Source organism: Convolutriloba macropyga, chromosome 9, assembly GCF_964194025.1.
Source record: "Convolutriloba macropyga chromosome 9, txConMacr16.3, whole genome shotgun sequence".
NCBI classification, from domain to species: Eukaryota; Metazoa; Xenacoelomorpha; order Acoela; family Convolutidae; genus Convolutriloba; species Convolutriloba macropyga.
Window position 1 is genome coordinate 37,842,915 of NC_134476.1, and position 27,640 is coordinate 37,870,554.

The 27,640-nt window shown below is 32.9% G+C and overlaps 1 protein-coding gene across 1 annotated transcript in view; it reads right to left on the reverse strand.

Annotated features, from left to right (window-relative positions):
* The window catches only part of LOC142346206 (uncharacterized), a 144,776-nt gene that overhangs the window by 46,546 nt on the left and 70,590 nt on the right, over positions 1-27,640 (reverse strand). The window contains exons 17-19 of the mRNA XM_075398718.1: positions 22,715-22,859; positions 11,183-11,343; positions 10,599-10,715 (exon numbers count right to left, since the gene is read on the reverse strand). Of these exons, the coding sequence (XP_075254833.1) occupies positions 10,599-10,715; positions 11,183-11,343; positions 22,715-22,859 (423 nt within the window). The remainder of the gene's footprint in view (positions 1-10,598; positions 10,716-11,182; positions 11,344-22,714; positions 22,860-27,640) is intronic.

Below are 27,640 nucleotides of genomic sequence, written 5' to 3' on the forward strand. Positions count from 1 at the left end.
CATTCCGAGGCAGCTTCTAGTCTTCATTATTGCAATCGAGAATTTGTCAGAAGTCTCTGTTGCATACAAACAGACAACTGTAGACTTCTACGAGAACCACATCGAAAACAAAACTTTACAAGTCTCAGACAACATGGAACTGAGCAGATCAGTCCGTGCACAATTTTGTGATTATGAGTTGTCCTATAGACCAATGTATGAAAATCAATTAGGATTTTTTGAGGAGGAGAGAGAACTTAAATTCCTCTGGTGTGTGTCTGACGAGTATGACAATTTGCAGGAGCAGAAACCTGATCGGGATTGTGACGAGTGGGAAAATGGGTCATTGACAGAGAGTATTATCGCAATTATAGAAGAAGAGAACGCACTTTATCCCAAGTTAGACAACAAAAAATCTGACCACGCAGTCCCTTTTGCGTGTTTTTCTACAGACACTGGACAAGATGCATTGAAAGAAGTACAGGGAGCATCGGGTGTTGAAAAACAATTCAATCAAGTCTGCCAGAACCATCCTTAGTACTGTACTCAATGATTATACAGATTACCAAGATCATATTTTATCTAATGAAGCCAGTGAAAAAATATCTGAAAAAAACTTCCCTCAAATCTGAGCAAACAGCGTCTTGTACACAAAAGACTGTCAAGAGAAGGGCTCCTGCTGTCAATAACCCTGAAAGAATGGGAAGTAAAAATTCAGATGGTGATGAAAACGAAGACAACATGTGTCCTCCATCGTGCAAATTGAGACGAACTGCTGAGTTGTATAGTAACTAAAATAACCGGCTGAGAAGTTATTTCTTTGACTGATTATCTGTTTGTATTTCCGGTATAATTTCAGATCCAAAAACTATTATTTCCTGAGGTGACTAATTGACTGTTTAATTTGTAATATTCTCTTTTTACACTCAGAGAAAGCTGAATTTCATGTATGCTTTTGAATTGATACTTTGATAATATAATCTATTTAAGTTTTACAAATGCATTTTCGAAATTAACTTTTATTTAAAGTTCAAATTTGAATTAAAATTTATGTCAAAAAATGCCTGTTTTTGTAATATCTGTTTTTTTTTTCTCAAAAATGGCGGTTAACGACGAAAAAGGCTTGTTTTCACAAAATGTTTTTTCAAAAACGCGGGTTTTTTTGGCTCTGCAATGAACTCCCGGCAGCTGATACTGGATGATGCAAAGCGATTACAGTGACAATTTCGAAGCAAACTCCAGCAGCAATTCTTCCCATTAGAATATTGCAATAAGCGTGCTGCCTTTGATAATATATTACCTGGTCAATTAAAAGAAGAATTTTTGGCAGGAATTTTTAGAAATAGATACTCATACAAATCTTTCAGTATTAGAATTTAGTTTTTTTTAAAAAAAAAAGTTGAAAACCTTTTGCATAATTTTTACTGTTTTGAAAAAATATACATTTACAATCCCATTTTTTTCAAAAACGTCGTTTTTTTACAAAAGGGTTCTCTTTTGATTTTTCCATTTGTCAGTTTTTTTAAATTTTTTAATGTGAAGTTTTGAATTGAATCATTTTTTTAAATGAAAATCTTTTTACTAAAATGATTTTTTTAAAAAAAAATTGTTGTGTTTTTACACACCGTTTTTAAACAAAAATGTAAAATCTTTGATGTTTTTTATTTTTTATTTTTTACTTTTTTTTCTGTTTTTTTTAATTTTTTTTATGTAAAAATTTAAATTTAATTAATTTTTCTTTTTTGAAAAAATAAAGTTTTACTAGAATAATTTTTCTTTCAAAAATGCCGTTTTTTACATAAGGTTTTTAACAAAAAATGCAACTTGTGCTGTTTTTATTTTTTATTTTTCCTTTTTTTCTGTTTTTGAATTTTTTTTATGTAAAATTTTAAATTTTTTTTTCGAAAAATTTGTTTTATTAAAAAAAAATTCTTTCAAAAATGCCGTTTTTTGCATAAGGTTTTTAACAAAAAAAAGCAATTTGTAATGTTTTTTGTTTTTCTATTTTTCCTTATTTCTGTTTTTGAAGTTTTTTATTTAAAATTTTTAATTTAATTAATTTTTTTGCAAAAACAAGTTTTTCTAGAAATAGTTTATCTTTCAAAAATGTCGTTTTTTACATAAAGTTTTTACCAAAAAATGCTATTTTTGTTTTTTATTTTTCTATTTTTTCAGTTTTTGAATTTCGGAAATAAAAAGATCGTTGGGCGCGCAGAGCGCGCCTCGCGGCAGAGCCGCGATCAACGATCTTTTTATTTCCGAACAACATCCAGAGATGCACGCTAGGGATGCTTGAAGCCAGTAATTGTCACCACGCGACATAGGTACCCCGGGGTTTACTCTGAAGTATGTTTATCACGAGACGATGAGTAAATCGGAATTTCTAAAGAGGAACATGATATCAATAAAATGTAATTGTTTAAAATGAAAAATTAAAACAAATATGCCTGTCATCAAAAGCTTGATTTGTTATAGATTTCCGCAAATTTTATAAATAAGTGCATTAATTTGTAATAAATAATTGTAATAACTAATTGATTTTTGTAATAATTGTAATACATTGATTTTTTCAATTTTCTGCTTTGCTAAAGAATTGCAAAAAACATCAAGAGCTGAAAAATTGAAAATAGAATAAGAAAAAACATAAAACTTACATTTTTGTTTAAAATATTATGCAAAAAACGACATTTGGAAAAAAATTGTTTTATTAAAACAATGTTTTTTCAAAAAAAAATTACATTAAAAATTTTACAAAAAAAAACTTCCAAAACTGAAAAAAGGAAAAACAGAAAAGTAAAAACCACAAAATTCACATTTTTGTTAACTACATAATGTAAAAAACGGCATTTTGAAAAAAAATATTTTAGAAAACAACATTTTTTTAAGAAAAAAAATAATTCAGTAAAAAAATCAAAAACTGAAAAATAGAAAAATAAAAACAAAAATAGCATTTTTTGGTAAAAACTTTATGTAAAAAACGACATTTTTGAAAGATAAACTATCTAGAAAAACTTGTTTTTGCAAAGCAATTAATTAAATTAAAAATTTATATAAAAAACTTCAAAAACAGAAATAAGGAAAATAGAAAAACAAAAAACATTACAAATTGCTTTTTTTTGTTAAAAACCTTATGCAAAAAACGGCATTTTTGAAAGAAAATTTTTTTATTAATAAAACAAAATTTTTCGAAAAAAAAATTTAAAATTTTACATAAAAAAAATTCAAAAACAGAAAAAAAGGAAAAATAAAAAAATAAAAACAGCACAAGTTGCATTTTTTGTTAAAAACCTTATGTAAAAAACGGCATTTTTGAAAGAAAAATTGTTCTAGTAAAACTTTATTTTTTCAAAAAGAAAATTAATTAAATTTAAATTTTTACATAAAAAAAATTAAAAAACAGAAAAAAAAGTAAAAATAAAAAATAAAAAACATCAAGATTTACATTTTTGTTTAAAAACGGTGTGTAAAACACAACAATTTTTTTTTAAAAAAATCATTTTAGTAAAAAAGATTTTCATTTAAAAAAATGATTCAATTCAAAACTTCACATTAAAAAATTTAAAAAACTGACAAATGGAAAAATCAAAAGAGAACCCTTTTGTAAAAAAACGACGTTTTTGAAAAAAATGGGATTGTAAATGTATATTTTTTTCAAAACAGTAAAAATTATGCAAAAGGTTTTCAACTTTTTTTTTAAAAAAAAACTAAATTCTAATACTGAAAGATTTGTATGAGTATCTATTTCTAAAAATTCCTGCCAAAAATTCTTCTTTTAATTGACCAGGTAATACATTATCAAAGGCAGCACGCTTATTGCAATATTCTGATGGGAAGAATTGCTGCTGGAGTTTGCTTCGAAATTGTCACTGTAATCGCTTTGCATCATCCAGTATCAGCTGCCGGGAGTTCATTGCAGAGGCCAAAAAAACCCGCGTTTTTGAAAAAACATTTTATGAAAACAAGCCTTTTTCGTCGTTAACCGCCATTTTTGAGAAAAAAAAACAGATATTACAAAAACAGGCATTTTTTGACATAAATTTTAATTCAAATTTGAACTTTAAATAAAAGTTAATTTCGAAAATGCATTTGTAAAACTTAAATAGATTATATTATCAAAGTATCAATTCAAAAGCATACATGAAATTCAGCTTTCTCTGAGCGTAAAAAGAGAATATTACAAATTAAACAGTCAATTAGTCACCTCAGGAAATAATAGTTTTTGGATCTGAAATTATACCGGAAATACAAACAGATAATCAGTCAAAGATTTATAAAAATGTAAATCTTGATGTTTTTTTTATTTTTTATTTTTACTTTTTTTTCTGTTTTTTAATTTTTTTTATGTAAAAATTTAAATTTAATTAATTTTCTTTTTGAAAAAATAAAGTTTTACTAGAACAATTTTTCTTTCAAAAATGCCGTTTTTTACATAAGGTTTTTTAACAAAAAAATGCAACTTGTGCTGTTTTTTACTTTTTTATTTTTCCTTTTTTTTTGTTTTTGAATTTTTTTTATGTAAAATTTTAAATTTTTTTTTCGAAAAATTTTGTTTTATTAAAAAAAATTTCTTTCAAAAATGCCGTTTTTTGCATAAGGTTTTTAACAAAAAAAAGCAATTTGTAATGTTTTTTGTTTTTCTATTTTTCCTTATTTCTGTTTTTGAAGTTTTTTATTTAAAATTTTTAATTTAATTAATTTTTTTGCAAAAAACAAGTTTTTCTAGAATAGTTTATCTTTCAAAAATGTCGTTTTTTACATAAAGTTTTTACCAAAAAATGCTATTTTTGTTTTTTATTTTTCTATTTTTCAGTTTTTGAATTTCGGAAATAAAAGATCGTTGGGCGCGCAGAGCGCGCCTCGCGGCAGAGCCGCGGTCAACGATCTTTTATTTCCGAACAACATCCAGAGATGCACGCTAGGGATGCTTGAAGCCAGTAATTGTCACCACGCGACATAGGTACCCCGGGGTTTTACTCTGAAGTATGTTTATCACGAGACGATGAGTAAATCGGAATTTCTAAAGAGGAACATGATATCAATAAAAATGTAATTGTTTAAAATGAAAAATTAAAACAAATATGCCTGTCATCAAAAGCTTGATTTGTTATAGATTTCCGCAAATTTTATTAATAAGTGTATTAATTTGTAATAAATAATTGTAATAACTAATTGATTTTTGTAATAATTGTAATACATTGATTTTTTCAATTTTCTGCTTTGCTAAAGAAATTGCAAAAAACATCAAGAGCTGAAAAATTGAAAAATAGAATAAGAAAAAACATCAAACTTACATTTTTTGTTTAAAATATTATGCAAAAAACGACATTTGGAAAAAAATTGTTTTACTAAAACAATGTTAAAAAAAAATTACATTAAAAATTTTACAAAAAAAAACTTCCAAAACTGAAAAAAGGAAAAACAGAAAAGTAAAAAACCACAAAATTCACATTTTTTGTTAACTACATAATGTAAAAAACGGCATTTTTGAAAAAAAATATTTTAGAAAACAACATTTTTTAAGAAAAAAAAATAATTCAGTAAAAAAATCAAAAACTGAAAAATAGAAAAATAAAAAACAAAAATAGCATTTTTTGGTAAAAACTTTATGTAAAAAACGACATTTTTGAAAGATAAACTATTCTAGAAAAACTTGTTTTTGCAAAGCAATTAATTAAATTAAAAATTTTATATAAAAAACTTCAAAAACAGAAATAAGGAAAAATAGAAAAACAAAAAACATTACAAATTGCTTTTTTTTTGTTAAAAACCTTATGCAAAAAACGGCATTTTTGAAAGAAATTTTTTTTAATAAAACAAAATTTTTCGAAAAAAAAATTTAAAATTTTACATAAAAAAAATTCAAAAACAGAAAAAAAGGAAAAATAAAAAAATAAAAACAGCACAAGTTGCATTTTTTGTTAAAAACCTTATGTAAAAAACGGCATTTTTGAAAGAAAAATTGTTCTAGTAAAACTTTATTTTTTCAAAAAGAAAATTAATTAAATTTAAATTTTTACATAAAAAAAATTAAAAAACAGAAAAAAAAGTAAAAATAAAAAATAAAAAAACATCAAGATTTACATTTTTGTTTAAAAACGGTGTGTAAAACACAACAATTTTTTTTTAAAAAAATCATTTTAGTAAAAAAGATTTTCATTTAAAAAATGATTCAATTCAAAACTTCACATTAAAAAATTTAAAAAACTGACAAATAGAAAAATCAAAAGAGAACCCTTTTGTAAAAAAACGACGTTTTTGAAAAAAATGGGATTGTAAATGTATATTTTTTTCAAAACAGTAAAAATTATGCAAAAGGTTTTCAACTTTTTTTTAAAAAAAAACTAAATTCTAATACTGAAAGATTTGTATGAGTATCTATTTCTAAAAATTCCTGCCAAAAATTCTTCTTTTAATTGACCAGGTAATATATTATCAAAGGCAGCACGCTTATTGCAATATTCTGATGGGAAGAATTGCTGCTGGAGTTTGCTTCGAAATTGTCACTGTAATCGCTTTGCATCATCCAGTATCAGCTGCCGGGAGTTCATTGCAGAGGCCAAAAAAAACCCGCGTTTTTGAAAAAACATTTTATGAAAACAAGCCTTTTTCGTCGTTAACCGCCATTTTTGAGAAAAAAAAACAGATATTACAAAAACAGGCATTTTTTGACATAAATTTTAATTCAAATTTGAACTTTAAATAAAAGTTAATTTCGAAAATGCATTTGTAAAACTTAAATAGATTATATTATCAAAGTATCAATTCAAAAGCATACATGAAATTCAGCTTTCTCTGAGCGTAAAAAGAGAATATTACAAATTAAACAGTCAATTAGTCACCTCAGGAAATAATAGTTTTTGGATCTGAAATTATACCGGAAATACAAACAGATAATCAGTCAAAGAAATAACTTCTCAGCCGGTTATTTTAGTTACTATACAACTCAGCAGTTCGTCTCAATTTGCACGATGGAGGACACATGTTGTCTTCGTTTTCATCACCATCTGAATTTTTACTTCCCATTCTTTCAGGGTTATTGACAGCAGGAGCCCTTCTCTTGACAGTCTTTTGTGTACAAGACGCTGTTTGCTCAGATTTGAGGGAAGTTTTTTCAGATATTTTTTCACTGGCTTCATTAGATAAAATATGATCTTGGTAATCTGTATAATCATTGAGTACAGTACTAAGGATGGTTCTGGCAGACTTGATTGAATTGTTTTCAACACCCGATGCTCCCTGTACTTCTTTCAATGCATCTTGTCCAGTGTCTGTAGAAAAACACGCAAAAGGGACTGCGTGGTCAGATTTTTTGTTGTCTAACTTGGGATAAAGTGCGTTCTCTTCTTCTATAATTGCGATAATACTCTCTGTCAATGACCCATTTTCCCACTCGTCACAATCCCGATCAGGTTTCTGCTCCTGCAAATTGTCATACTCGTCAGACACACACCAGAGGAATTTAAGTTCTCTCTCCTCCTCAAAAAATCCTAATTGATTTTCATACATTGGTCTATAGGACAACTCATAATCACAAAATTGTGCACGGACTGATCTGCTCAGTTCCATGTTGTCTGAGACTTGTAAAGTTTTGTTTTCGATGTGGTTCTCGTAGAAGTCTACAGTTGTCTGTTTGTATGCAACAGAGACTTCTGACAAATTCTCGATTGCAATAATGAAGACTAGAAGCTGCCTCGGAATGGAGAATGGAGGTTCAGCTACCCAGCCGAAGCACGTCTTCCTCTCCTTTATAATTGCTACATCATCATTGAAATCGGGGAAGAAGAAGTGGGCCTTAAGATTTCCGTTCAATTTCACAGATTTGATATTCATTATTCCAGCCTTTTTTAGGTGACGACGGTTGAATTCCTAAATAAATTGAAAATAGAGATATTGAAAAAACTTTCTCTCTGAAGAAATAATATGCTATTTGCGAATGAGTACGATTATTATAATAGCCCATTATTCTGTTTTTTGGTCTGTTTTCATATTCTATAACAGAGGTGACTTACCTGGAATGGGAAATAGGAAGATATCCTAGAGATGAAGAATCACCACTGAAAGGTTTATAACTGAAAACTTAGGTTTGTAGGAAAAGGAGATTAAAATTGTCTCCGAAAAAAAATTAAAAAGTCTAACTATAGCTAAGTTGTTGAAGAGAACGAAAATAAGCGCAATGGGTTGAATTTTTGTTTGTGCACTACAATAAAAAATGACATCATTATGACGCAATAGTGACGCAATTATTACAATACTATGAGTAAGACTTCAAGCACGTGAGCTGTGCATGCTTTGATAAAATAGGAATAATATCGTAAGTAATAAGGATTATTTTTTGTTCACATGAGTTCAGTGACCCCATACAATACATAGGTATCCCTAATTGCAGCAATCATATGACTTAGCTGGAGTAAATTTTGTTCCAAAGAGGTCAGTGGCCTTCTTACAAAAAATGATCACGTAATTGTTCTTAATTGAGAAGATAGTAGGACGTAATTGTTAAATTACTATGGTTGAACTTTTAACGATTATTTCTGTACAAAAGCAAAAAATTCGTGACAAATTTGTACTCATTAAACCTATATCGATCACCTGAGAAGATTCGTCTTTACAAAAGATTATCTCAAAAGTTGATGTTTTAAGGTCACTAAATAATTGGATTGTTGACAAGAAATTAGAGAAAAAACGGATGATTGCAAGATTGTCTAACTTTTGATATATTTTAGATAAATATTTGATAAAATTTTGTTATTTTGGTTACAATTTGGGTATTTTTGACAAAATTTCGCTATTTTGTGGTAAAAATGGGAATTTTTGGCAAGACTTGTCTCTGTGCGGCAAGTATTGGGATATTTTTACTAGAACTGGGTTCCTTTTCGCAGGAATTAGGAATTTTTGGCAAAAATTTTGTAGATTTTGGTAATAAATGGGTATTTTTGCTATGAATTGTGTAACTCATGACTAGAAACAGATTCTTGGGGTAGAATTGTTTTTTTTTGGCAACAGTTTGATATTTTTTGGGTAATATTTGGGTGTTTTTGACAATAATTGGATATTTTGAGCCACGAATTGGGTGTTTTTCACCAAGACCTGGGATCTGTTGGCAATAGTTGGGCATTTTTCACAACAATGGAGTGTTTGTTTTTCAAGAATTTGGAATTTTTTGCCAAGAATTGGGTTTTTTGGCAATAATTGTGTAATTTTTGGCAATAATTGGGTATTTTTTGGCAACGATTGGCTATTTTTGGACAAGGATTGGGTGTTTTTGGCAAGAATTGGGTATTTTTTGCCAAGAATTTGGTATTTTTTGGTATGAAATGGGTTTTTTCATTTTTTCAAGAATAGGGTATTTTTTACAAGAATTGAGTATTTTTTACCAAAAACTTTTTTTTGGTTTCAAGTTTCAGAATCTAAAACAAATACAAATTTGTCCTCTTTTCACGACTTTTAAATTATGCCCATTGGACTCTGCGTTAAAAATTACGCTATAAAGATGTACTGTAACAAACAATTCCAAAAAAGAAATAATTTGAGGTTTCAGGTTTCAGAAGCTGAAACTTCAGAAAAAAACCAAAAAGTGTAACTTCTAGGAGTTAAAGAAGTCACTATCAAATGCTTTGTTTAAAAACAACATATAGAGAGTTGATATAGCATACCATTCTCGATAAAACTATTTTGTAGTTTGAGGTTTGAGAAACAAACTACAAAAAACCGAAACCCATAATCTATAATTGACCGTGAAATTACCACCATTGAACTTCACTTCGAATAATACCCTCTAAAGTTGTAATGTAGTATACATTTTCGACCAAAAAAAAATTTTTTAGTTTGAGGTTTCAGAATCTGAAACTACGAAAAAAAAACAAATTTTCAGTGATGGTTTTCTGTGTTTTAGTATTTTTCATTGAAATCTGTGTTAAAAAATTTCAACCGATTATTAGAACAACTTTATATACAATTTTTTTTTAACGGTTTCGGGTTTTTGAAACTGAATCTACCGAGAAAAAAAACAGAAACTACCAAAAGAAAATGCCAAAAAATCTGTTTCTTGCATGCTTTCACATCATGAGTAAAAAAATTGAAAAAAAAATAAATTTTCAAAAAAACTTTTAAGAAGCTTTTGCGAAAAACTTCCAATAATTTGAAATTATTGAAAACAAAACTTCATTAATAATCGAAAATTAAAAAAAAAATTATAATCGAAAAAGTTATGCGTAAATGAAAAGTTTGAAAGTAAAAGTTCTGCAGATGAATTTTATTAAGTAGATAAGATTAGCTGAAGTGCATTAGAGCGGATGCATTTCCCTGGGATAATTAAGATAATTACCCCTGGGTAATTACGATAAGATGACAGGTCTATTGTTCTCACTCTCTTTTTAGGTACATCTTTGGAAATTGGACGAAAATAGGCTATACCTAATGTTAATACATAGGTACATCCTTTTACCCCCCCCCCTGTCTTGCTCCGATATAACTACTAGTAGAGCTCACCTTTACAGCATTGTTCAAAAACGATCTCAAGACCATATTTTGTGTGCTGTTGATGCCAATAATTTTATGTCAAATTTTTTCTCTCGCAATTTGTCATTTCAATGCTAGCATTGACGTTAAATATAACTCACGGCAGAAGCTTTGAGCGCTTTTTTCCACTCATCAATCTCCTTCTGCTTCTTCTTCTCATCCGTTATACTATCTGCATTGAACATCATCAGTGCCGTCTCCGTCTCAAACTCCAAATCCTAGGCACCAAAATTGAGTTCAAGGACTGTTAGATATAACACAATGACATTTAGCTCAGAGACACAAACTAATCGACAAACAGGATGGCGTCTTTTAGCTGCTTTTCATTCTGTTAGACTGTGCAAGCCTCCATCAGTGCAAAAACACGCATGAGTTTCTCTATGCATCAGTTTTGTGAGAACAGAACTTTAAATACAAGTAAGAGTGCAAAGTATTGTAAAATTTTGCACCTCTGCGGCCTTAATATTAACCCATGAAATTGAAATATAAAAATCACAGAGAAATATCCCTGTAAACAACAACTCTTATTTTCATTAAATTGTGAGCATATGGATAAATTTTTTACACGCCAAGTTGGAACCGTTTCGTAGTTGTTCCATAGTTACCATAGTTGTCCCATATATAGCCCAATTTTCCAAAATCGATAATTTTCTCCGAAATCCAAAAAGTTGAGAAAAAAACAAACTTTGAGCTCCTTAACTTCTTGAACCGGGATGCGCTTCTCAAACATGCTGATGGAATGTGTGCGGTAGAACTCCACATCAGGGCTGGAGGAAGGAACGAAGAGCTGAGTCTTGAACCTCTTGGGCAACCACAGCTGCGGGTGAAGGGGAGCGTACACTATGTCTGAAACGCATTTGTCTAATCCACATAAATTCTGAATGATTGAGCTAACATCAAGGAACGAGTTATCAAGGCAGCTCTTTTGCAGTAAGTCCCAGTGCCAATGAGCTGATGCCACTTTTTGTTCACGCTCCACTATATTAGCTACCAATATATTTGTTGCAATTTTTTATTTGTTGCAATCAAATTTTTTTACAAAGTTTTTTAAAAGTGGGAGGCAAAATGTTCAAATTTCTGCAACTTATTTTGTAGTGGTATATAGAGCCAAATCAATAAAAGGGTGATGGTAGTAACAACTTAATTTTGTGACATTCAATTGCCTGTATTTTTCTCGTTTTACATTTTGCAAGACAGCAGCGACAATGAGAAGATCTGAGAAGGTGATCATTTTTTTAAAAAAACGGAGGAAGGGCAAGATGGAACTGAAGGAATGCGATTTTTGACCTCTCTCGTTGCCAACTTCAAAGTTGTAAATTAAAAAAAAACCGGTTAATATTTTGATTAAACTAAGAACGGGAAAAAAGTTGAATCTAAAAAGAGAATAAATTTCCTCAGGAAAAACTGTTTGTCAATTGATACCAGAATTATGTTCTAAAAAAATTTTGAAAATTGTTTCTCAACTCAGTTCAAATTGAAGCAATTGTTATGTACACGAGGCTTGCTATGTATGCCCTTTAAATTGCAAAGAGCTTCAATGCAGGTCCAAAGAAATTAGCTCCAGTTCCTCTTACTCATTTACTGACCCGGTCTCCCTATCTATGCTCATTCCCCTAGTGTTGACGTTGCTTTGTCTCCACCCAATACTGTTTCCTTCGATCTATTGTTCAACGTCGCTTTGATCTGCTGGCTATTTTTCTCGCTACGAATTATTCACGTTCCCATCCGCTGTCAACCATTCATTTGGGAGCACAATCACTTCCTACCCGGTTTCCATATCAACTCTGTACTTTATGCCTGCTTTCTCTTCTCCGCTTATGTCCCCTTCTACTAACGCACTAATGCGCTTTCTACTATCTTGCCCCCTAACAGTCCATTTCAACTACAAAAGATAACCGTTCGTCAAAGAAACTAAGGTATTCCTCTATAATCATTGAGGGTCGCTGATCTCCAAAAACCGGGTGGCAAGTCACATACTACTTCTAACGCCCAAACTCTCAATAATCCAAGAATCGATCCCATCGCCTGCTCCTCGTTCATTTAAAAAACGTCTACAACCTAAAGCTAGTAAACTTTCCATCCACCCCAATTCGGGAATCTCTCACGGAAAACGCTCTACCAATGGGAAAAACTCCAATCAATGCTTCTGAAATTTACCTCTCACTAACTTCTATTCCTCGAGATCTTAGGTTCTACCTTCTTCTACTGCAACATGCCTTCTACGCCTGAGAATATTTCTCAATATTTCACTTCTGTTCTCCGTTGCTCCTTCTCTTTATTCATCAACTCTGAACTTTAAAATTCACAGACTCTTTCTCGGTGAAACCTCTGTTCCTTGGTGTTGAACAATTACTCGCCAAATTTGCAAAATTTTCCCTGCTCTTTCTCTAACAGTCGAGCTTTCCAACTCGTGCTCCCCCAGTTTGAAACAAAACCAAACCGGTGAAAAGAACACACACTCTCTCTCGTAGCTCACTCACACTTTTATTCTCTCTACTCTACTTGTCTTACACTCCAAACAGCCACTTGCCAAATATCCTATAACTAACCTTATTTTCTAAGGTCTCAATACTCTAAACTGGCCTTTTAACTCAGGCAGGATAAATACTAACACTGACGGTCCGATTCTATTGTGCTCTCAATCTGATTTCTCTGTAATCTACCTATGTCTACCTCTCACCTCTCCCTACCTCTCCCACTATTTTCTCTCTCTCTCTCTCTTAACTTGCCTCACAGCCTCACAACACTCGTTATCTTGGCCATTGTCTCGTAGTGTAGCAATTTCTTTCACCAAGAAAGATAATACACTACTGCAACTCGGTATTCTAACTCAGCCTCATGTAACTTTTGCTCTTGGCTAAGTTTTTCCTCAGTCTACATTCTATACTGAAGGCAATCAATATGATAGCAAAACCACCAGAAGAACTCTAAATCAAATCGCAAACTGCTTTGCACACAATAACACTCGGATACACACACACACACTCACTCACTCTCTCTCTCTCTCGCTCTGTGTGTGTGTGTGTGTCAAGCTCCAACTTGGCTCCGTCGACAAGTTTCTTTTTCTTCCCTCGTTGTCGCACTAGTTGAATCCTCTTTTCTTCTTCGCTGCTTCTTCTGCAGAATCCAGCGTTGAGCTGCCAGCAGCACAGCCTTCAAATTACACCAACTGTCAAAAAATCTCGAGAGCCCACCCAGGAGCGCTTTTGTAGATTTTTTTTGCTAAGGCTGATTAGCTGGGGACGGGTTAATGACCAAAACTCTATCAAATTTAAAGGTGGTTCTATGGCCCCCGACTTCTTTTGGAGGGCTTTGGTGTCTCCACACTGTTCTCCTCGGCTGTTGACAACCCAATTCGAAATAGTGAATTGATTCAACTGCTCAAATAACTTCAAATGAGTAAACGAGAACCGTAGGAAATTACTGAAAGAAATCAAGACAAGAATATTTTATTATAAAACATGATACACAATTTTATCTTTGTAACCAAATTCACTCAAATTATAGATACTGTTGCATATCCAAATCTCACTTAAACCGCCTGATCTAATTGCGGTTCTCCTGTGTTCTGATTTTGCTCAGTTGGCTCATTTCTCTCAACAGAATCCAGGGTTGAGCTGCAAGCACCAGAGACTTCAAATCACACCAATTGTCAGAAAAACTCGAGAGTCCACCCATGAGCGCTATTGTAGAATTTTTTTGCTAAGGCTGACTAGCTGGGGACGGGCTAATGACCAAAACTCTATCAAACTTAAAGGTGGTTCTATGGCCCCCGACTTCTTTTGTAGGGCTTTGGTGTCACCACGTTGTTCTCCTCGGCTGTTGACAACTCAATTCGATATAGTTAATTGATTCAACTGATCGAATAACATCAATAGAGTAAGTGAGAACCGAAAGAAATTACTGAAAGAAATCAAAACAAGAATATTTATTATTAAACATGGTTCACAATTTTATCTTTGTAACCAAATTCACTTAAATTATAGATACAGTTCTTTATCCAAATCTCTCATTTAAACCGCCTGATCTAATCGCGGTTCTCCTGTGTTTTGATTTTGCTCAGTTGGCTCATTTCTCTCAACAATGTTTTCGTTTTAACAACTTCTTTACAAGTCAACTCATAAGCTGCAGCTGTGTTAAGGTACTGTCGTGGAAATGCTATGGCTCCACTCCTTAGTAACTTATCAACAATCAATGTACAAAGAAGGTCAAACAAAATAATTTGACCACGGGGCAACTCTGGACTACTTCAGTTAGGTTTTTCTTGCTTAAGTTCTTGTTATGACTTCAAATGAATATTCATATGACCTGAACGCCTTATTTATACATTACCAAATTCTATCCAAGCTATGCAAATATAACAAAAGCAGCATCAGACCTAACGCTACCAATTAACCATTCGCTCAACTTCTGAACTCATAATATTAGCCTTATTTGGAAGTTTATTATCTCCTATCTGTACTTCTTAAACAATTTTGCCTAAAATGACTAGGGAGAAACTTGCCCGTTGTATGTACTAACTCCCTACGAAGCTTGATCGTGCTGAGTTAAACACATAACTTATTATTTAAATTTGGTTTCCCCCAGAAAAACAATATTGCACCCGCGCAACTTCTAAGTTACCTTCTTTTTTGTGCCATAAGTATCCAATTCGTCAAAGGGCGTGGAATTGCAAGCCATTAGTCTTACTAACAATTTTTAGTCAACGATGTTTGAAATTCGAGTTCTATCAATTTCAAATGCAACACTTTGTGATCAAAAGAATGATTTTCCAAACTGTACATCTGTTTCGGCTCTGTTTCTGCAAGTGCCAACGGACGAACATAATAAGATAGGACTCCAAAGGTGAAAAAGTCACTCGAGAACTCAAACGGCGAGCAAAAGAGTACTCTGGAAGAAAACGGTGGAACGAAAAATACACCTACTTTTAATATGATTGTTTCGCTCGACAACAATTTAAAATTATCCGGGCTTAAAATGTTTAAATGAATGCCACCATGGAGAGCATTCGTGACTAAACAAATTTCAGAGTCTTGACTTTATCTTCAAATAATTTCTCAAATACTTAGAGCTTCGTTGAAACACAGGCCTACCGTACAAGCTACCTTTTGGAATAAAAATCATATGGTAACTGATATTTGCAAATTTGTTGTATTGATATAGCACAATTTGGAGTAAACGTTTTTCACTGCCGTGACATACTAACAAAGAGACTCAGTAATGTGCGATTGCACATAATAATCAGTCCCCGCTCATCCACAATTTTGGCATAATTGACTACCAAATGAGGAACAGATAGAAAACCTCAAAAATTTCAAGTAATTTTCAGAGAAAAATGGTGTATGAACAAAAAAAAACGCCTCTGTAAAAAATGCCGCATAAGATTAATGAGATCTGCCATTATTAAGAAAGCGAGTCTAGACTAACACCAAGTCAAACTGCAAGAACATTAATTACGTCCAAAACTTATGTCCTTTTAAAAAAACCTGAAAAACAAAGTCTAAAAAGCACCAAAAAAATTGAAACTAAACAAAAGTACTTCACTAGAAAAGACCAATCCCCAATAAGACTTAGTAACAATTAGAAAAAAAGAACAGCAGTAAAAAAATCGCTGATATTCTTAAAAACAAATAACTTCAAAATAATGAAAACCATTAGATATCAACTGAAAAACATCCAACAGATTTACGGTTACCTACGCTTCTATAGGAGGGCATTAAGATGTGTCATTCTTCAATTTTTTATGCCGTTACAAACACAACAAATAGAGACAACAAAAAAAAATTCAATTAGAAATTACGAGAAAACGCTGTCGAAGCCAAAAAGCCGTATTTAACCCTCGATAAATGTGGTGGATTTCCCCTCCAATGATGTGGTGTGTAGCATATCATTAATGAGACTAGGTAAAAAGACAAAAATGAAAAATAAAATGAATTAATAACCTTGTATTCTTCGAAAAAATTGTTTACAAAGTCATGATAGCCATTAGCTACAAAACCAAAAAAAATTGAAAAAAGGCGCGTTCATTCGTCCAGAGGAAGCCTATGAGACTTGTAATTATTCAGAAATTGTCTTAGGTCTACAAAAAACGTCAAATACGACAAAAATCAAAAGTTGATTTGACTTTTTTGCGAAAAACTCGTGCCAAAGCCAGTAAAGTCATAACAAAATCTTGTTTTTAAAAACAATTGTACATTTGCGCCTCGCCCTGACGCCAATAATGTCAAATAAGAGCTGTAATTAATGAGACTAGGTAACAGATGGACAATAAAAAAGAAAAAATAAAAATTTTTTTAATTTCTGAACACAATTGATTTCAAAGTCATAATAAGCCATCAGCTATCTACTAAAATGTGAATATTGGCTCTTCTATCCTCGAAAGAAGCCAATGAGACCTGTCATTATCCCAGAAATTTTGTACGACTAAAAAGACACAGTAAAAGCGACAAATAAAGACAAAAGTAGAAAAAAAATAAAAAAATTCATCAAGAAAGTTGTGTCCAAGTGGTTATAACCATAGTGAATAACTTAAAAGATTTTGATATGTGCAACTGTGTCTTATACTTTACACCAAAAATGTGATATGAGAACTGTTAACAATTGAATTATTTGACAAAACGAGAAACGTGAAAAATAGGCAAATGCCTTAACACCAAAGAAAAAATGTGAAATCTAGCTATATCAAAGCCAGAAAACTATTACTTAACTCGTAAAGTCGCAATGAAGATTAAATTTCAATTCATTAGAAAGAAAAAACTTTCTTTCATTGCTGACACAAAGCAAAAACCTGACCAAATCAAGAAAAGAATAGTGGCAAAGTTAAATAAGCCCTTGTTTATTAAAAAAATCAAATATTTTTGAAAGTCGAAATGACCATAAGCTTTCGAGTAAAAAAACTAGATACATTTATCTTGAGCTGCTTAGAAAGCCAATTGGACCTATCACCAAGAAGATTTGATTTGATTTGTTCTGTTCTTTAATTATTAAAAAAAGATTGAATGTTTTTAAAAAAGACCGACTGACTACAATCCCAATTATTATTGAATTGTAACAGTCGATATTGGTCCTAAACTAGCCTTGCTAATACTGTTCGTCCATGAGGAACACTTACTTTTTTCGAATATTATAAATATAGCTAATTAAAATCAAAATAAAACCAAGAACACTATTTTTTTCAGAAAAAAATGGTGTATGAACAAAAACAACGCCTCAGTAAAAAATGCCGCATAAGATTAATGAGATCTGCCATTATTAAGAAAGCGAGTCAAGACTAACACCAAATCAAACTACAACAACATTATTTACGTCCACAACTTTATGTCCATTTAAAAAAACCTGAAAAACAAAGCCTAAAAAGCATCCAAAAAACTGAAACTAAACAAAATTACTTGTACTTCACTAGGAAAGACCAGTCCCCAATAAGGCTCAGTAACAATTAGAAAAAAGGAACAAAAAAAGCAGTAAAAAAATTCTCTTATATTCTTAAAAACAAATTACTTCAAAATAATGAAAACCATTAGATATCAACTGAAAACATCCAATAGATTTATGATTACCTACGCTTCTATAGGAGGGCATTAAGACGTGTCATTGTTCAATTTTTTATGCCGTTAAAAACCCGTGTCAAAGCCAGTAGTCATAACAAAATCTTGTTTTTTAAAAAAACTGTAAATTTGCGCCTCGCCTTGACGCCAATAATGTCAAATAAGACCTGTAATTAATGAGACTAGGTAATGATAGACAAAAAAAAGAAAAGTTAGCGTTTTTTTAATTTCTGAACACAATTGTTTTCAAACTCATAATAAGCCATCAGCTATCTACTAAAATGTGAATGTTGGCTCTTCTATCCTCGAAAGAAGCCAGTGAGACCTGTCATTATCCCAGAAATTTTGTACGACTAAAAAGAAAAAGTAAAAACAAAAGTAGAAAAAAATTTGAAAAATTCTTCAAGAAAGTTGTGTCCAAGTGGTTATAACCATAGTGAATAACTTAAAAGATTTTGATATGTCCAACTGTGTCTTATACTTTACGCCAAAAATGTGATATGAGAACTGTTAACAATTGAATTATTTGACAAAACGAGAAACGTGAAAAATAGGCAAATGCCTTAACACCAAAGAAAAAATGTGAAATCTAGTTATATCAAAGCCAAAAAACTATTACTTAACTCGTAAAGTCGCAATGAAGATTAATTTTCAATTCATTAGAAGAAAAAACTTTCTTTCTTTGCTGACACTAAGCAAAAAGTTGACCAAATTAAGAAAAGAATAGTGGCAAAGTTAAATAAGCCCTTGTTTATTTAAAAATCAAATATTTTTGAAAGTCGAAATGACTATAAGCTTTCGAGTAAAAAGACTAGATACACTTATTTTGAGCTGCTTAGAAAGCCAATTGGACCTATCACAAAAGAGCTTTGATTTGATTTGTTGTTCTTTAATTATTAAAAAAAGATTGAATGTTTTTAAAAAAGACCGACTGACTACAACCCCAATTATTATTGAATTGTAACAGTCCGATATTCGTCCTAAATTAGCCATGCTAATACTGTTCGTCCATGAGGAACACTTACTTTTTTCGAATATTATAAATATAGCTAATGAAAATCAAAATAAAACCAAGAACACTATTTTTCAGAAAAAATGGCATATGAACAAAAACAGCGCCTCAGCAAAAAATGCCGCATAAGATTAATGAGATCTGCCATTATTAAGAAAGCGAATCAAGACTAACACCAAATCAAACTACAAGAACATTATTTACGTCCAAAACTTTATGTCCATTTAAAAAAACCTGAGAAACAAAGTCTAAAAAGCATCCAAAAAACTGAAACTAAACAAAATTACTTGTACTTCACTAGAAAAGACCAGTCCCAATAAGGCTCAGTAACAATTAGAAAAAAAGGAACAAAAACAGCAGTAAAAAATTCGCTTATATTTTTAAAAACAAATTACCTCAAAATAATGAAAACCATTAGATATCAACTGAAAACATCCAATAGATTTATGATTACCTACGCTTCTATAGGAGGGCATTAAAACGTGTCATTGTTCAATTTTTTATGCCGTTAAAAACCCGTGTCAAAGCCAGTAAAATCATATTAAAATCTTGTTTTTTTAAAAAAAAAGTACATTTGCGCCTCGCCTTGACGCCAATAATGTCAAATAAGACCTGTAATTAATGAGACTAGGTAACAGATAGACAATAAAAAAGAAAAAATAGTGTTTTTTTAATTTCTGAACACAATTGTTTTAAAAGTCATAATAAGCCATCAGCTATCTACTAAAATGTGAATATTGGCTCTTCTATCCTCGAAAGAAGCCAATGAGACCTGTCATTATCCCAGAAATTTCGTACGACTAAAAAGACAAAGTAAATACGATAGTTAGACAAAAGTAGAAAAAATTTTAAAAAATTCTTCAAGAATGTTGTGTCCAAGTGGTTATAACCATAGTGAATAACTTAAAAGATTTTGATATGTCCAACTGTGTCTTATACTTTACACCAAAAATGTGATATGAGAACTGTCAACAATTGAATTATTTGACAAAACGAGAAACGTGAAAAATAGGCAAATGCCTTAACACCAAAGAAAAAATGTGAAATCTAGCTATATCAAAGCCAGAAAACTATTACTTAACTCGTAAAGTCGCAATGAAGATTAAATTTCAATTCATTAGAAAGAAAAAACTTTCTTTCATTGCTGACACAAAGCAAAAACCTGACCAAATCAAGAAAAGAATAGTGGCAAAGTTAAATAAGCCCTTGTTTATTAAAAAAATCAAATATTTTTGAAAGTCGAAATGACCATAAGCTTTCGAGTAAAAAAACTAGATACATTTATCTTGAGCTGCTTAGAAAGCCAATTGGACCTATCACCAAGAAGATTTGATTTGATTTGTTCTGTTCTTTAATTATTAAAAAAAGATTGAATGTTTTTAAAAAAGACCGACTGACTACAATCCCAATTATTATTGAATTGTAACAGTCGATATTGGTCCTAAACTAGCCTTGCTAATACTGTTCGTCCATGAGGAACACTTACTTTTTTCGAATATTATAAATATAGCTAATTAAAATCAAAATAAAACCAAGAACACTATTTTTTTCAGAAAAAAATGGTGTATGAACAAAAACAACGCCTCAGTAAAAAATGCCGCATAAGATTAATGAGATCTGCCATTATTAAGAAAGCGAGTCAAGACTAACACCAAATCAAACTACAACAACATTATTTACGTCCACAACTCTATGTCCATTTAAAAAATCCTGAAAAACAAAGCCTAAAAAGCATCCAAAAAACTGAAACTAAACAAAATTACTTGTACTTCACTAGGAAAGACCAGTCCCCAATAAGGCTCAGTAACAATTAGAAAAAAGGAACAAAAATAGCAGTAAAAAAATTCTCTTATATTCTTAAAAACAAATTACTTCAAAATAATGAAAACCATTAGATATCAACTGAAAACATCCAATAGATTTATGATTACCTACGCTTCTATAGGAGGGCATTAAGACGTGTCATTGTTCAACTTTTTATGCCGTTAAAAACCCGTGTCAAAGCCAGTAAAGTCATAACAAAATCTTGATTTTTTAAAAAAATTGTACATTTGCGCCTCTCGCCTTGACGCCAATAATGTCAAATAAGACCTGTAATTAATGAGACTAGGTAACAGATAGACAATAAAAAGAAAAGTTAGTGATTTTTAATTTCTGAACACAATTGTTTTCAAAGTCATAATAAGCCATCAGCTATCTACTAAATTGTGAATATTGGCTCTTCTATCCTCGAAAGAAGCCAATGAGACCAGTCATTATCCCAGAAATTTCGTACGACTAAATAGACAAAGTAAATACGATAGTTAGACAAAAGTAGAAAAAATTTTAAAAAATTCTTCAAGAATGTTGTGTCCAAGTGGTTATAACCATAGTGAATACCTTAAAAGATTTTGATATGTCCAACTGTGTCTTCTACTTTACGCCAAAAATGTGATATGAGAACTGTCAACAATTGAATTATTTGACAAAACTAGAAACGTGAAAAATAGGCAATGCCTCAAGACCAAATAAAAAAATGTGAAATCTAGTTATATCAAAGCCAGAAAACTATTACTTAACTCGTAAATTCGCAGTGAAGATTAAATTTCAATTCATTAGAAAGAAAAAACTTTATTTCTTTGCTGACACTAAGCAAAAAGCTGACCAAATTAAGAAAAGAATAGTGGCAAAGTTAAATAAGCCCTTGTTTATTTAAAAATCAAATATTTTTGAAAGTCGAAATGACCATAAGCTTTCGAGTAAAAAGACTAGATACATTTATCTTGAGCTGCTTAGAAAGCCAATTGGACCTATCACCAAAAAGCTTTGATTTGATTTGTTCTGTTCTTTAATTACTAAAAAAAGATTGAATGTTTTTAAAAAAGACCGACTGACTACAATCCCAATTATTATTGAATTGTAACAGTCCGATATTGGTCCTAAACTAGCCTTGCTAATACTGTTCGTCCATGAGGAACACTTACTTTTTTCGAATATTATAAAAATAGCTAATAAAAATCATAATAAAACCAACAACACTATTCTTAACACTTTTAAAATATTTTTAGAAAAATTGACAAAATTTTGTGCAAAAATTCCGGAAAAGGCGAATAAAAATAACGCAAATCGGTCTACTATTCACAAAAATTTAAACATCGATAACTTGCTCTAGAAAACGAAATTCATAAAAATCTTTTTAATTCTATATTCTACGCTGGACGGGCTTTTTAATGACACCAGTCACAACTCTCTACGATGAATATATCGATCGGTCAAAATTGATTGAACAAAAAAACCATTTGAGTATATAGTTCCTCCCCCACCCCTCAAGAGGTATCGGAACAATTATTTCTCGTCTTTCTTGCCGGCTGTTTTGTTGGCTTATTAGTGTCTTAACTTTTTCTATTGGCCAATCTGGTACCATTAATTTAAGTTTTTGTCTTATCTGCGCTAATTGTTAGCGTACTCTCTGCTTATTTCATGAAAATCAGTTTTAAGAGCTCAATGCTTTTTATTTAATAAAAAATTCTAGATATACTAACTCTCGACCCTCAATATATTGTGGATATTTCTTTATCAGTGCTGTTAATATATGAACACAAAAGACGTAAAAAAACAGCAAAATCTTACGACATACTTCATTTTTTCAACGTGCTTGCTACAGATTAACATTAGGACGTACCAGTTGGTCCAACCGTTTTGTCATGTTCCTCCCTGACCACTCGCAGTTGTGGGCCACAGTCTGGGAAAAGAGACTTCAAGTAGCTCTCAAACTCAGTCGAGAGCATGTTGTCACGCGAGTAAATGAACGACTTGCCCTCAAACACCTGTCAAAACCCAACCAAACATGTTCACTTCTTAAAATTAGGATGGGCTTGAAAAAAAGGATATCCTATTAAAAAGATTGATAAAAAATTTGCGGAATTTTTTCAAGAAAACTTGATCTTTTCCATTGCCCCCCCAAGCTAAGTTGATGCATATATTTTGCTTTGCAAACCCCAAGCACACGTTACCTATTTTGCAATAATATACTAAAAAAAGTCACGTGTTCTGTAATTGGGGGTGCATAACGCACTGGTGGAGGGGGCAAAACACTAGTGGGGGCGAAAGCTCAAACAAAAAAAGATTATATAAACTTAGCTAATTATAACTCGGGCAGTTCAGGGTTCAGAAAACGAGAATCGTTTTTTGTATTATAATCAGAGATCTACAATGTTGAAAATATGATTGAAAAAGGATCAAAGCTTTGTCAAGCCGTTTCGGCGTTCCCGCTCATCTACAACATCGTTGTTTCACACAAAGAGAAATCTCAATCAACATAGCAGGCAGGTTGCAAAACTTCGATCGCTTCGTAGACCTGTGCTCTCAAAATAACGATGAAAATCAGACCAAAAAAAATACGAGCTAACCAACGGTGATGTCTCAAAGTCCCGATTTACAATTAAGTCTTGATTTTAGAATTTAGTCAATTTAGTACTCTCAATTTACTAGTCAATTGTCAACAAGTAAGAAAATCACCATGGTATTGCAGCCCGCATTGACGAGCTAGTCTCTGCCACAAACAGCGAAGAAATGGCCGAAAGTAACACCTCTCAAAACACAGCAAATTTTGACCTGAACGCCCACCCAGACCTTGAAACGATTTGCAAGAAAAAAAATACCTACACTCCGCTTTATTCCTGTCATGTTCCCGCTAAGATGGTCCCAATTGTTAACACCTATCCTTGAGGGCTGTGTTTCAACCAAGTTCCCCAGAAAATTGGAAGAGACTCTTTGCAATTAGCAAGTGAGTTCTGAGCGCTAGCAACAGAGGGGGAAGAAACACAAGCAGCAGCAGGAGCGCCTCATGTTAACTAGGTTTGAGCGTTGGAAGAATGGCGACTATGCTGGGCTATGGTTCGAAGCAGCCTCAATGAAAAAAGCCAAGATAATAAATCATGACTCAATGGAAACGCTTGCAGGACGTGCAAAATCTCTCTGCCTTCAAGGCCAATTTAGACGTGCAGCAAAAATCTTGTCTTCGGATGGAGTGGCCCCTGATAACAAAGAAACCCTAAAAGAGTTGATGACCTTGCATCCAGCAGAAGTGCCACCGAGGGAAACTGATGATTACAGTAGCTATGCTTATCAGTTTGACGAAGCGTCTGTGTTTAAACAATTGCAATCTTTCTCAAACTTCACAGCAGCCGGTCCATCCAAAATGTACACTGAGCGCCTTCTACATGCCGTAACGTGCGCAGTCCCCAATCAGTCCAAAAAATCGATTACAAGCATCACAAAATTAGTGAATTTGGCTAGCAGAGGGCAGCTCCCCAGTTTTGTTGCACCAACTTTTTGCTCTGCTTCGCTTACAGTGCTGAAAAAGACAAAAAGAGGTGTACGGCCAATCGCTGTGGGCGAAGTTTTGCGACGTCTCATAGCCAAATGTATTGCACAAGAGGCCAGTTCTGAGGCTGTTGAACTTTTTTCATCCAGACAACTTGGTGTGGCAGTTAAATGCGGGTGCTGAAAGCATTGTACATGCAACAAAACAAACCTTTCAAAAGTTATTGAACAACGAAAAAGCGGGCCTGCTTCAAATCGACTTCAAAAATGCTTTCAATTCCATTACGAGAAGCAGTGTCTTAGATGCAGCGCGAAAATTCATTCCCTCTTTAGCCCCTTCTTCTTTTTGCTATTCTCAGCATAGCAAACTCTTTTTTAAGACAACTCATATTCAAAGTGAATCAGGAGTCCAAAAAGGAGACCCTCTGGGGCCCCTACTATTTTCTTTAGGACTTTGGCCCATTATCAAAGAACTCCACGACAAGTTACCAAATCTTATGCAGAATTCTTGGTACCTTAATGATGGAATTATAGCAGGTACGGAAGTGGAGCTATGTGAATCATTAGCAATTTTAGCAACTCATGACAACAAGTGTGGCATTGAACTCAGAAGAGACACGTGCGAGTTGAGGTTCACCTCGTGTTTTAATGCAGTTGATAGCAGGATAAAGAGAAACAGCCAATCAGGAATCGAAATCTTGGTCGCAGCAATCGGAACACCCACTTTTGTTGCGCCTTGTTTAGAAAAACGGGTTAAAAAACTCGAGAAGGTGTTAGACAATCTAGGCTATATAGAGGACCCTCAGTGCACTCTTGGAATTTTGCGTAGATGTCTGGGTGCACCTAAATTGGTGTATTCGTTGAGATGCAACACACCGTCCACTGAGAGTAACATAATACTTGAAAAATTTGACCATCTCCAACGAACAATTTTTGAAAATATATTGGATTCTGTAATCAGCGATAATTCATGGGAGCAAGCATGCCTGCCAATAAGCAAAACAGGAGCTTGAGTTCGACGTTCTCTGAACCAACTCAAAGCAGCTTATGTTGGTTCCTTATGCCAGTCAGCAAACATAGAACAAATCACTGGTGTCAACCCAACTCACGAAATTAGTTTCTCAGACCTAGTGGAGGAGTTTAGCGCTTTGAGGATTCCTCATTTGCCAAAACAGAAAATTCAAGAACAATTTGACAATACGGCTCTAAGCAACCTTCTTGAATGTCAAACCTCCACCAGAGAAAAAGCTAGACTGTTATCTCTTTCCCTACCTCAATCAGGAGCTTGGTTGACGGCAGCACCTATCCCTGCTCTTGGCCTACACCATCAACCTAACGAGTTCCGAGCTGCTCTGAAATACCGTTTAGAAGTTCCACTCTATGACTCAGATAGGAGATGTCCATATTGTAAGTCAGCTATTTTGGACATATTTGTAGATCATGCCGTTTCATGTCACGGACGTGACGATATTATCTCACGTCATGACAGAGTACGAGACACAATAATGACAGGTTGGTCGTCGGCCAATCTTTCGCCTGTACGTGAGCAAAAACGTCTTCTGCCGGAAAATAATTCAAGACCAGGCGACGTGTATTTGCCCAGTTTTATAGCAGGACAACCCGCAGCCTTAGACGTCACCATTACGTCCCCACTGCAAGCCAGTCTTATCTCAGATGCGGCGAGGACATGTGGTTTTGCTCTAACCCTAGCAGAAGACAGAAAGATTGGGCATTATTACCAGAAGTGCAGCGATATGGGCAACCACTTCATACCTTTGGCATTAGAAACTTTTGGCGGAATATCCGAAACAACAAGGAAAACATTGAAAAGAATAGCTCTTTTATCTGATAACAGAAGTTTCCAGCCCTTAAGCCTATCAGTAGCCTTCAGTCGCCTCGCTCAAGCGGTATCAATAAGTGCCATGCGTGGCTCAGCTACAATGCTGATTGCAAGAGATTCGCGATTATGAGCCAGAATTGACGGGGACTGTCGCATCCAATTGTGCCGCTATGCCCAATCAGAGGGTCAAGAAAATCCGGTTCAAGAACACACTAACCTCAAGTGATATTGGACTCACTTCATGAGAGGGGAGCCCTTCTGTGTTTAAATGTCACCCAATGAGTGGGGACTTCATATAATTTTACCAGTTTTTGTCCTCATACATCAGCAGAGAAATTTCGAAATCACCGAAGGAAACGAATTTTCTCAAAGACATCTAATTGAAAGTACAGCTGCATTCACAATTTGTTAACTCGTTCAATCACGACTTTTTATTCTTACCTGACCAAAGTGGGGAGAATATAAACAAACATTTCACGCGTGCAAATTTGAAATGGACAATTGAATTTAGAGTAATTGAACTGCTGATGTGTTGAATTAATTACCATAGTTATGATATCCAAGTTAATTATAATTTAATTATAAAATTTAAAAATTAGCCAAAAAATATCGAATGAGGAATACGCCAACATGCAGGATGTTGTTTGGATTTGCACTTATTGCAGCAATCAACAGACAGTGAGGCATGATAAGGAGATGAAATTGTTTAAAAGGTATGTAGATGATATTATCTGCACGGTTCGTGGTGACCCGGATGAGTATTTAAAATTTGCAAACTCATTACACAACAACCTTTAATTTACCTTAGAAAAAATGAACATGGATGGGGATTTGGCTTTTCTTGACATTAACGTAAATGTGAGCAGCAAAAATAATATCACCTGTCATTGGTATCAATAACCAACTGACACTGGAATATTACTGAATTTTCGCAGCTGTGCGCCGCTTCAGCATAAGAAAAATGTGATTCAAGGGGCGGTTCACATGGTTTTTAATGCAACCTCTAATTGGTTGGCCTTCGATCAGGCTCTTGAAAAGAACAAAACTTGCTGGACTAAAAATCAATATCCAGAGGAATGGTCTTCAAAAATAGTGAATCAGACTCTAGAAAAGAAAATAAGTGGCGGTAAAGACCAATTAAGAACAACACCAAAAGAGCATCAAAAAAGCAAGACTAAATCAATTGATAAGCCAACTATTTTTCTACAATACAGAGGCAACCTTACTCAAAACTTTGCAAGCAAACTGAAGAAACTATGCGAATTGCAAGTAGTTTTTACAACGCGGAAATTAAGATCGTGCCTCCCCACCCTGAAATCATCTTTTGATAAGAGACCTGAAATCCCACATGGTATATGAGATTAAATGTAATGGATGCGGATCCATCTATGTTGGGCAAACAAGCCGGCATGTTACCACAAGGATAACAGAAGATCAAAAGAA